Consider the following 13211-nt stretch of genomic DNA (forward strand, 5'->3'; position numbering starts at 1 on the left):
CAAACACCATGATCATGGGAATAGTATGGAGTTTTTGTTAACTTTGGTAGGCTTAAATTATCATGATAATGTGCATTTTTTAAAGCCCTTTTATGGCGATTACTGCGTTGGATGTTATATTAGTTAAAGCTAACTGCTTGTACCTGTTTGATCGTGCAGTATACCTTCTTTCAATATGTTGTCTTTGACCTCGAGCAACAATAACGAATATTCACATCAAAAATGTCACCGAAAATGTATGATCGCCAAGAAAAGTTGATCAGAAACAATATTTGTATTTTGTCGTGTAGCATACTTAGTACCGCATGTTCTCAATAGATCGTTGCTGAGATCGCCTATCTGACAAAAAATTTGTTCGGGAACTTTGACATGTTTCACTGTTTGAAAATTTCGAACTTTTATAATTGGCTCAAATGGGTAACGATGACAATAGAAACGTAACTAAGAAAATTCAAGGATCCTGGTTCTAAATTGATGTCAAGTCTATTTGTAAATTACTAACATCGCATTTATTTTATTGCGATCGTTGCGAAGAAAAAAATATTTATCTTAAAATGCAGCTCATGAAATAAAGAATGGAAACTGTGTGAGTAGTTGTTAAACTAATATAAATATCTGTAATTTTTTCGTGAACTGTGGCCATACGATCGCGTTAAGATGTATGGCATAGAATAGAGAAATTTCTGATAAAAAAGGGAAAAAGGGAATGATAATAGAAAATGTTATACAATTAACTTTACTTTTCTAAATTATACTTGTCGCCCATTACAACTATCGTTCACTATGTCTAACGTCGCTTACCCCCATAGAAGTACCATATCTATCATAAAAAACTAAAAATATAAAAACTTGAAATATAACAGTAGTTCAATAAAAATAGCTGAAAAGCATCATAAAACACTTTATAAAACAACCATAAAAATGTTTTACAATTCCATTAGAGTCCCACAGAAAAAAAATTGAATATAAATATAAACACCCGTAAAAAAGCATAAAAATGCCATGAAAGTTTCAAAAAATATGCAAACACTTTTTAAAAACCTTCAAGCGATACGCATACCATGCAAATACGTTAAAACTACATTAAAAGCACCATAAAAATTACAAGAACATAAAAATGTTACCATAATATAACCATTAAAATATCATCATTGAAAATATACCATAAAAATACCGTGAAAGTTTATGTAAAGATCCGAAAATACTAATAAATTTCAGGAATATTATACCATAAGATAGCTTAGCTTGGGTCAGGAATATAATCCCTCTCGCAGGTTGATGGGATTGACGGTATTGTAAACATCATCAAGCCACAATAGATTCAATAGAGTTATCTAAATATAAGGACCTTCGCTCTTTTTAGTTTTTATTTGCACCAAGTTCTACTCCTAGAGGTTAATTAGTTCTCATGTTAATAATCCACCAAACATTATGACTACTAAGGATTTGTTTTTTATAAGAAGCCCGCTTCAAGATGTTGATTACAATACGCCTCGATAGTGGTGTGTCGAGGAGGCCGGGAGGGCTGATATGAGCCTTTTATCTGTTCTATACCTTTCGTCTATTTACCAGCTCATAACCAACAATCAACCAGTAACAAATAGATAATTGAGAAAGGATGTGCTATGTGTGGTGATTGGCTATTCAAGTATTAGTAGTGTTTGAAGTACTAATGTATGTCTCATGTGATGATCATAACTTCAGCTGTATCTTGTACCTATCTAATCTATTACGTCTCTCATATATTGTCTTTTATTTCTTCTTTTCGAGTCCTATACTGCTATTCTACACCCGTCTTCAGCTGGGTCAACAAAGATGGTGATAGTGAACGTCTTAACACTCACACATTTTCAAACGCGGTCTCAGCTGGAACCTACAAAAATGCCATCGTGCACGCGATTACGACTCGGTCACGTCCGAAAGTCTATCCTTGATCCTAGAAGCCTAGGTCCATGCCTTCAGCTGGACCAATTAAGAAAATACGCCCATACCTATTAGACAACACATGGCGACATGACCGGGAACCCTATCGATATAAACGATCCCACTCTCTGCCAGAATTCTAACCGCGCACTGAAAATTTAATATCAGACTCACGGTTCGCGCGACCATTCAAGAACACACGTTACAAAATTACGTCGCACAAACGTTAGAGCCCCTCGCGATTTTCCAAGCAACCTACGCCCACGAACTCGCAAACATGATAACACCCCGGTGATAAGGTGAAAATCTCAGCACTCATAAACTTAGCAACACGATCTCAAGCGTCAACCTACAAACTCCCGCGCTCGCGCCATCATGAATCGGGATCGTCCGGAAGTCTATCCTCGGTACAAACAATCTGGGTCCTTGTTAATTAATAAAAAAAAATAATAAAATTGAAAAATAACTCCCATATCCACTAGACAAAACGTTCCATGGCGACATGACCGGAAACTCTAGTGATATGGGGTAACTCTGTCAGAATGTGATCCGTACACCGAAAACTAAAGATCAGAATGACGGTTCGCGAATATATGAAGCGCCGCAGGGTTTCAAAATCGAATTTATACACGCGAAGTGACATACACGTGAGCACACGCGAGCACACGCGACAAACACGTCAACATACGAACGCTTAAGCCCTTCGCGATCATCTACGCACACCTATGCCCAAGATCGCGTAAACTTGATAACACTTCGGCAATTGTGTGAACGTTTTAGTACTTACGACGTTACAAACGCGGTCTCAAACGCGCGCGATCATGAATCGGTCACGTCCGGAAATCTTTAGCCTTCATTCTAGCAATTTAGGTCCATACATTCAGTTGGACCAATCAAAAAAAAAAAAATAAAGCTCATATCCACTAGACCATGCGTTCTACGGCGACATGAATGGGAATTCTAATGATATGTAAGAACCCACTTTCTTCTGGAATCTGAACCGTACACCAAAAATCAAAAATTAAGTATCAGATTCACGGTCCGCGCGCGATCATTCTAGAACACACGCGAATATGCGAAAGGCACACGGTTATAAAATAGAATTTATACACGCGAAGTTCATACACGTTAGCACACGCGACATACAAACGCGCACGCGACATACAAACGCACACGCGATCGAGCACGTTAACGTACAAATGTTCGAGCCCTTCGCGATGATACACGCGATCGCGAGTCCCTACGCCCGCACATACCTGAACCGTACAATGAATATCACATTCAGAATCACGGCCCGCTACAATTGGCCTAATGCAGTGTTTTTTTGGGCGACATTGCCTGTCTCGTCTGCAAATTGTAGTATGTGATTCTGACGGGGAGCCCTTCCGAGAACCTAGCTCTACAGCTCCAGTAGGACAACTCTCAAAAAAAAAAAAAAATAAGATGGCTTAGCTTGGGTCAGGAATATAATACCAGAAAATACTAAATTAACGTAAAAGCGCTGTAACTATGCCATGAAACTATAACAGAGGTACCATAATAACATCTCATTAAGACTCTTCAACAGTAATACACAAGTAGCTTAGAAGCACTGTAAAAGTATAAAAAACTCGAAAGTAGCGTTGCGGTATTCTTTCGTACACAATGTTCGCATTGGCTTCCATTATTTGGTGTGTGCCGACAGAATGTGACCTAAATCACATGTGTATTTGATTTCCCGCTAAAATTTCATCCATGAAAGAACAAACATTTTGGATTTGGTCGGTGCGATGTGCATCGCTTAAAATGACACGATGTGTTATTTTCTCAGGATAGCGAACAAGACTGGGGCCAGCGAGAAGTGGTAGTTGTACTGCAGTGGAATTTCGTGTATGATGAAAATGTGGTGAATAGAACTACGGTAAGCTTAAGTTAAATCGACTCCATCAATGCGAACCAGAATCAATAATCGAAACAAATAGGTTCAATAAACATAGAGATTTGTTCCCGTGCACAGCATCTCATTATTTTCCCAATTGGACGGAAGGGGCGAAAAAAAGAAAGGATATGGAAAATAGTAACATAGCCTTGATTCTTATTCCCTAAGGTACAATAATCCTAGCTTTGGACTATGTACAATAACATCGACTCAGGCATTAGCTACCTGTACGAAACTTCGTCTAAGTATGGAGACCACCTTTGACCTTAATAATGACACACCTACTATTTTTTCGCACAGCTGAGTAATCTGTAAATGTTCATATTGATACCTCGCTTTGCTGATGTTTTTCGATGTTTCGCCGGTTCGAGTGGTTTCAACTGGAAGTCATATTTCTACAATTGTTATTCCATTATGCCAAACTTTTTGTCGGAGCAAAGAGTTATATCTGGCATCTCTTTTCTTCCATGTCGGCATATGTTGAACTTGAGGCGTTTCTGATCATTAATACTTTAGAAACTTAAGGGTGTACTAAGCTATAATTAAAATATATTGCCTTTTCATACCGAAAATTAAGCGGTTTTTGCGTTGCCTTCGGAGGCTCATCTATTGCTGCCGCCATTTCGGCCGAACGAGTAGCATAATAAGGAGTTAAACCAGAGAGTATTTTTTGCACAATAACGATTTTGAAAAATGTTACGGCAAAGTTATGAAAAATGGAATCCAATAAAAAAAACTTCCGGCATTGTTGAGTAAATATATTCAAGAGTGCTCAGTTTAAATTTAAAATAAATCTGATGATTGCTCTTTGAGCAGCAAATTTAAAAAATGTAATTTCGCGAAAAACACGTTTAAAGAAAAACTAGTGATATTTGCAAGATCAAAGTATATTTCCGTATCAACTTTTGAATAGGACGAATAACATTTGTAAACAAAGTTTTGTTTTGCTGATTTCTCTTAATTTGTTATAATTTTGGCACAGAAAACATTTGAAATTGATTCTACCAAGGGTAAAGATGTTGATTCATGTGTATTTTTCATGAAATTCAACTCGGTAGCGAGATAATGAGCGAAATAAGCTTGTTCACAAAAATCTCATTAGCCCTTTTGAAGAATTAATATTGATTTATCGTAAAATTGTTAATCAGTTATACCTGTTCTATACAATGGAAAATTTCGAGTAATGGTAAATCAGCTTGGACGCCCGCCCCAGCCGGAACTGAATTGATTTAGACCTAAAAAGATTCGCGAACTAATTTACGGTACAACAATTTCAACATACAAAATTTAGCGAAACCTCAAAACTTCCCATCACCAAAAAATATTGCATCTTTTTCTACTCGGGTACACTCAGGTTCATCGTGCCATGCGCGTTTGAATTATAAAGTAAAACCATCTGCCTCAATGCCTACGTGTTTGTGTGTTCGTTGACTAACGATTTTTTGTCCTCTCTCTCTCTTTTACATTCTCTAGCGACTGATGTACTATACTGCGAGAGCGACCGACAACCACCAACTAGCCACTAGCGAGTTTGCTGAGATCGAATAGCGAGTCGAAGCCAACTAGATCGATGGTTGTCTTCACTCATTTGAAATGTCAGTGCGGGATATTGGATGGAAGTTTTATTGGAAAGCCGTTGTTTTCTGAATCTCGTTTGATTCTAGTGTTTCCCGGCAGTGTAAGTCAATTCAAGGGAAGCGGTGATCATGTTCGATCACGTCCGTTCGTGAAAAAGGCTAGCGATGATGCATGGTCTGTAGCAGTGTAGCTGCGAAGCGAAACTTTTAGTGATGTGTAGTTGTGCGGCATTCTCGTGTCGAAAGAAGAATGCAAATGGTGGCCATTTTTTTTCTCAAGCGAAGCGCTTCATTACCGCAAGGCAAGCGCTGTGTTGAGTTTCAGGCAAAGGTATGCCGGTGTGGTAGCGGCTACAGTGCAAATGAGTGGCTATCATCGTTCAGCTGTTCGTGTGAAGCTGTTTTGCGAATTGGAAGTGTGCCGAATATATTTGGGCAGAAATCTGCGAAGTGTTTCGCAGCGCTATAGTGTAGTGTTTTAAAATATTCGGGTGAAAATATCACTGCTGAGCAGTGTTGCTAATATGCAAAGTAGTTAATCGTAGGAGTGAAAATAGTTGAAAATGAGAGGGAGGGTGAGAGTGTGTAAATTGGGCTGATATATTCCAACCGGAACTAGTAATGAAGTGTCGATTCAAATGGAATAGGCGATGATTTAGTGATTTGTTCGAGTACATCAACGAGGACCATCTTGGCTGCTCTATTGGTGAGTGATTTATTTTTTCCATAACGATTTGTATTTCGATTTTTAAATTCTTTAATTTCTTAATTTATTAAATTTTTTAAAAAGGTTCACAAAATCATGTAATCATTTTAACTAGAATCAATATTTCTTTATATGAATTCAAAAACAGGTTTGTATCGTCACAAATAGATTTTTTCACTCTGTACGTAGTAAAACGTTACGCGACGATGGTGCAAGGCATAGCCAACACTTGAGTAGTTATATAGCTTTGTACTCGATCAAGTTCCGCGTATTTCGTTAAAAAATTATACAGCTTAAATTCACACACCAGCGAATCGAACATGTTCTCATACATTTCATGTGTTGATCCATTTTTACCTTATCCAATTTTAGCTTCAACATCTGGACAACTGCAAATTTGACAACACTGTCTCTACTGTGAGATGAAAAGGATGTTGCTTTCGTTGAACTTTCCCCATGTTAGGGCGCCATCACAGACAAGCCGATATTCCTCTTATTACGATTTCCGCCGTACACCTAGTGGTCACATCACTATGCTATAGTCCCCCTGTCAACAGGAATCCAAGTTACTGCCTCAATTAAGAGCAGACTGCGCACAGCTCCGAAGTGCCACATCTGCCGTAGTCTCCGCACTTTACAGTGCAATGTGTTTTTCCTGCCCATTTCGACTGTTCGTGTAGTCCAACACAAAAGTGTGTAAAATCAGCTAAACAAAGCATTTTCGCATCATCTGTTGCAGCACTGCAGGGGATACTGAAACAACCATAACATTTCGTGCAAAGGAATTTCTCACATTTCCCCGGGCGCGCAGAGTAGGAGGCATCCATCGATACAACGTGGGTTAGAACGAAGGAATTCCTTTCTGGGAGAAATTAAGCTATCACCACTAGCGCTGCTTCGAAAATTCCTCACATTGCCAGCTTGACTAGCTTTTCGCAGGGGGCCGGAATGTTGTTTCCCATCCGGATACTATCCGCATATTCTCACGTACAAATGTTTCGCCAATGCTTTTTTCCCCCAGAACGAGTGCTATCAATTCCGTCATTTTTATGTCAAATTGAACAGCTTATTCAAGGTTGTAGATCTTATTTTTTCTACCCCTCCCCCATTCAATTCTGTCAACTTTTTCCCATCTACTCAATTTGATCTCGCATTCGGTTGTGTTCTTTTTTTCTGGGCCCAACTCAAACCCACGCTCACGAATATCAATCAGCATCGTTAACGAAATGTGTGTGTGTACGCGAAACTCGTTAACATTTATATAGCCGCTCGTATTGCATTTACCGAAAATCGCTGATTTCCCACATTACCTCACCAAACTGGCGATTCCTGCAGCTGAAAGCTCACGTTCACCCTGTCTTCGCGAGAACACCGCATAGTTTGCTGTGTTGACACTCAGTCTCCCACACTTTCCAATAAAAATAACATTTTCATATGTTGTGTTTGCTGCGCGCTCTCCGGCTACTACACCTTCCCCCTTGGACCCTTCCGGAAGGGGTAAGGTGTGACAAGAAAAAAAAAATCTCATGCCTTCGGGACTTTTAGTCAGTCACCGTCATCCGCATATACAGCGAGTTTCACACCAAATGACGGTGGTTTTACACACGTGGAAGGAAGCGTGATAATGTTTTCCTGGAAATGAATAAGAGAAGGTAACAAAAAAACTGTGTGCTGCCAAGTCGCGTACAGTCAACCCGCCAGTCAAACGATCCCGTGGGTGGGAAGAGTGGTAGGGGGTAAAGCTGCAAAATATGGTGTTGAGTCAATACTGATTTTGGTTATTGAATCAAGCCAGTGCGCGCGATATGGCGACCGTGCACGGACAGCAGTGTTGTGATTCGTGTGAAAAAAAAAAAAGAATTCACGGTTTGTTTTCGTAAAGCTCGCCACACTGCCGGGGTTTGAGTTCTATAGAAAGTTGCCGTCTGTAAGTGTGACCGTGCCAGGTGGGACACCGGAAATCGTTGCTCGTTGAAACAGACTGAATAATTCATGGCATTTCGAGGACACAAAAATAATTTTAAATGAATAAAAAACGTGCGTTGAATAATACACAGAGCGGTGTGATTAATTGAAAATATTTGGATTTTTACCACGCCACGGTGACAAAGATCCACGCAAATTCAAACAATATTGAATTTCATTGATTCAAACAAAGCTGATACCGAATGACGCCTCGAAACTGTTCGCTTTATATCAATTGGATAAAGTCCTAAGCCTACCACGATTGCATTATGATCCGAGCGCCTGCACAATTCGAAATCGATTTTCCCATTTCAAAACCACTAAACAATGGATGACAATAAATGTGAGAAAAACAGAACATAGAAAGCCTTGAAATGCAAAGCGCCTGGTCCCACGGGGTGCGGTTTTTGTTCGTATCGTATCGGAAAGCTGTGCCGGCGGAGCCTAAACCAACAAAAACCAATGAAACTGGATATGCCGAGATTTTTTTCCCTCCGGTTTTGGTGTTTTCCGTCATGGAACGATAAAATGAAACATATAAATTTAAGATATTCCCGCTTCCATTTCCGCATGCTCCCGCCAGAGATAGTAGAGAAAGTTGACACAATTCTGTAGCCTGTTTGATCTAGGATGTAGTCGAGTGGCTGAGGAACCCGCGGGCTATCGCTCGCCGTTAACGGGAAGGTCGGGTACTGGATGAAATACTGTTCTTAATGGTTCAGAGAACATCTTTCTGTTGCACACAGAGCTAGTCAATTTCGAAGGCTGTATAGTCTCTTCAGGCATTTCTGACTGACATTAGGCGAGTCACGAATACTTTATGGACGTCCTACGAGGCTCAGTAAAGTACTGCAACCTTCGAAGAGTCACAGAAAAATCAAGAAACGAACTTGGTAGAACTGGGAATTTCAGAAATATTCTAAGGGTTTCGGAGAGGTCCTAAGAACTTGCAGAGAAACTCAAGCATGTCGTACAAATTTCCAATTTTTTTTAATGCTGTGAAGTATTTCTGGAAACCAAAGAAAATTTCTTCGAACTTCATAAAAATCTTCTGACCTTCAGGTTGTCCTATGGATCAAAAAAAAAATGCGTGGATTTCTGGAAATTACATCATCTATAAGGCTGAACTACAGATAATTTTTACGAACTTCACGAATATTCTACCATATTAAGAGGAGTTCTACGAACTTCAAGAATGTTTTCTGAACTTCATCGAAGTGTCGAAAACCATCAAGGGACAATCATAGAAACTTAGTCTTTGTGAAGTTTGGTCCATGAAACTTCGAGGGAATTCTTTGAAAGCTAATTACAAGTTTTAGAGAAGTGCTATGAAACTTAATTTGTGTCTAGAAACTTTATGGGTATTTCTGCGAACTCAATCCGCGCTTCAAGAAATTTAGAAGAGCTCTAACGAATATTGGAAAGGTGGTACAAGCTTTAGGGAAAGTATATCGTATTTACTTCAGCGATATATGGCAGCTTCAGCCAGGTTCTCTGAACTTCAAAAAGAGTTTTTTTTTATATATTTCACAAGCTATCAGAAACTCGTACGAACTTTGGGGACTGCAGAGAGCTTTCGTGAACTTCAGGAATACTCTGCAAACTTCAGGATTGTTCTCCGGGTTTCAATTTTTTTTTAAAAGCCTTTAAGCCTTTAGGGAAGTCTTGAGAATGTAGTCGAAGCTATACAAGTTTCCAGCATGTCTCATAAGGTGTTAGAACCTCGTTCAAAATTCAGGGGATTTCACTTTCTATCAACAGCTCAAAATTTTTGCGAACTTCGACAATATTCTACAAGCTTCAGGAATGTTCTCCGGACTTCGGAAACCGGTTCAAAAAGACTTTCGACCTTCCGGGAAATTTCGGTTTACAGAAACTCTCTGAAGTTTATAGAAATTGAACAAATGCCAAAGTGTGTACGAGGTTCTCGTAGCTTGCTAGACATACTGTAGTCTTGTTGAATTTCTACAATATTAAAACAAAACAAATCAAAAAGCCTTTTGACTTTGGATGAAGTCTTGAGAATGTTGGGGAAGTTCAACAAGTCTTCGGCATATCTAACAAGCCATTAGAACCTCAAATGAACTTCAGGGGATTTCTTCAGTTCCTATCTACTTAAGAGGGATTCCGTGAACTTCAGGAATATTGTACGAGCTTCAGTATTATCCTCCAAGCTTCAAAAAGTCTTACGAAAGCAGGGAATATCATGAAATATTTTAAGAATTGCTATTCACTTCAGACACATCTTATGACTTAAAATTTCCCTACAAATTTCAACGATGATCTTCGAATAGTGATAAAGTCCTTCGAACTTTAACCCTTTCATGCCCAACTTTTTTCTAGTGCATGTAGGGACTCAAAACTATTTTTCCTTGAAAACGGTTGGGTCAAGAAACACGAAAAGCCTATTTTCATAAAGATAGGTGCTTCCATGGCAGTGTTAGAAGCTGGTCATTTTTTACCTTCTAATGCTCAATACAATTCTCCTAGAATAATTACAATAGTCTAATTACGTGGAAAACGTAGCCAACGACAGTCTTAATTGATAAGTTTTATCAGTTTTCAATAATATTGCACCATAACGAAGATATATGAAAAAAATCATTTTCCGTCGTCAACGTAATCTGTCACTGGCAGCACTGCTCCATCGGAATCCAATCAGACTAATTGCAATAAGTTCAGTTCTAGAGCTGATCCTTGTCACTGTCAATACTCAAATTAAAGGCAATAATCACATTAATGAGCCTTACTTGTTTTTGTGAGCAAATCTCGTCTCAATCAAAAGTTACAGTTGTTTAAAAACGTTGTTGTCCACAAACAACATGGGCATGAATGGGTTAAGCAAATCTTATGATAACAAAATCAAACTTCAGAGAAATTATATGATAATGGGATTATTTCCAAAAACTTCAGAGTCGTTCTGAAAAATCAGACGAAACAATCTATACTTCAAGAAAGTTAACCAAATTTCAAAGAATTCTACCGAATATTGAAAAACTCAAAATTTGCAGGATAGCAGGGTGTACAAATATCTTGGAAGTCTAATAACTTCAGATAAGCTCGAACTATGTAAAAACAGTTCAACCTTCAGAAAAGTCTAAAGTGTTTTGAGGACTTTTGACAAGTTTCTAGATTGCCTTGCAAAGATTTTCAGTACATTTAATGAAATTTCTTCGAGCTTGATAGAATATCTATAAACTTCAACTGTTCCATAAACTTTAGCAAAGCCCTATAAGCTTCAGAAACTTCAAGAAAATCACCCCATTTAATAACCTAATTTTAGCGTTATAACCGGGCTCTTATTAGGCAAAGAATGATATCCCGCACATCCAAACGTCGTTTCTGAGACCTGAAGAAAGATTAGGAGGCTCTCTGAATGCGAATGTTTTCAACAAAGTTGTAGGTCACTGTATTATCAACAACATTACTGAAGACATCTAACTAAATTTATTTGAAAAGATAACTATCCCAAATTGCTACCTTTCATAAATTATGCAACGCAAAAATTTCTGAAATTTGACTGAAGGGCTCTCAATGGAAATGGATCATGAATGAGAGTTTTCATGTCTTCAACAAAGTTGTTAGTGTATTTTCAACACCTGATTGCTACTAGGACGATTATTCATCAGAATTGTTTGACCATGAGATACACGCTTCATAGATCCTGAACCTCTAACATTGACGTTTATAAAATTGTGATCTTGATGGTAAAAAAAAATATTTACGAACATTTGAACCCTCAAAAAAACAAACTAAAATCGTGACTTCAAAAATTATCGCTTAGTGAAACAGAAAACCTCTTTTTGGCCATTTTATCAGTCGGGGCATTGAAACCGTAAAACCACTTGATCATTACCATTTACAGGTTCATTAACACTCAAGAATCGAAACCGATCGGGCCTCTCGGCTGCAGTCCATGGAAAGCACCGCACCATCGTAAGGCTTCGTAATATGCTATGTTTAGAGTAATTATATTAATTTCGGCGGAAAAATTAACATGAAAGTATTTCCTCTAATCATATGCTCCTCTTCACACCATCACTCAGCTTTCGGAAGTTATACGTTACGTTACAGTTCCATCATACACGAAATTCTGTACTGATAACGTTCAATAGCTTACACACCGATAAGTTCATTGCAAGCATCCAATGAATAAGAAGTGGGTTCGTTACCGTTTATAACCTGATAAATTTTTTTCCCGGATATTTTCAACCGTGTTCGTGTCTTGAAAATTCTGGTGGCTCATCTTATTGCTTGTAATCTGAGTCTGCAATAGGATCAAATATGAGATGCAATCAGTCCTCAAAACACATTATGTACGTATCTAGATAAGATTTCAACGTGCCAGTACTGTATGCAGATGGAACAGTATACATTAATTATGCTATATTTCTCCATAGTGGAGAACAATTTTGGTAAACGTAGACATAATTTTTTTTGCAGAAGTCCAGCAATTTTTTTTGAATTTTTTTAAGCTGTAAATTTTAACAATCCACGATGGTAAAAACTCAGCAATTTTTCTATAGCCTGTTTGTCAGATAAATTGATAGCTCAATTGCTGAATTTTCTGTATTTCGGGCAGGATTGCTGTAAATCCAGTGATTGACACTTAGAAAATATAAATTGACTAAAGATGTTCATGTTTGTGATGAGGATCACAAGACATGGTACAGGCATTGAGTTCCATCCTATTAGTGACAGATATTTATAGATTATGATGGACGCTGACACCATTAGTCAGCTTACATAAGTCACCGTTACACAGTTCCATCGTACACGAAATTCTGCACTTAAAACATTCAATAGTTTACACGTTCCGTCACCACATACCGGTAAGTTCATTGCAAGCATCAAGTACAAATTAGTTATGGAATTTGCATTTCGATTTCATTTCATCAGAATCCGACACTAACTTAGTGACAGGACTAAGCTAGCGGATTTGAGCCCTTTACATGCAAATGTGGTTTTACCCAATTTTCGCATTAGTGGAGAAAAATTTGGTTTTTCTCCAAATTGTTCATAAAATAAGATTTCCGTTACGATCTTAACCTGTCCAAATGTCTTTCCTGGATATTTCCAGCAGGCGTGTTTGTGACGAAAAAAATCTGGTGGCCTAACCTAT

The 13211-nt window shown here is 38.3% G+C and overlaps 1 protein-coding gene across 1 annotated transcript in view; it reads left to right on the forward strand.

Annotated features, from left to right (window-relative positions):
* Positions 1–12039, forward strand: part of LOC131693634 (huntingtin) — a 70585-nt gene extending 58546 nt beyond the window's left edge. Inside the window, exon 11 of the mRNA XM_058981608.1 lies at positions 11955–12039. Within this exon, the coding sequence (XP_058837591.1) occupies positions 11955–12039 (85 nt within the window). The remainder of the gene's footprint in view (positions 1–11954) is intronic.
* Positions 12040–13211: the final 1172 nt, after the last annotated feature.

The sequence above is a fragment of the Topomyia yanbarensis genome, chromosome 1 (genome assembly GCF_030247195.1).
Source record: "Topomyia yanbarensis strain Yona2022 chromosome 1, ASM3024719v1, whole genome shotgun sequence".
NCBI lineage: Eukaryota > Metazoa > Arthropoda > Insecta > Diptera > Culicidae > Topomyia > Topomyia yanbarensis.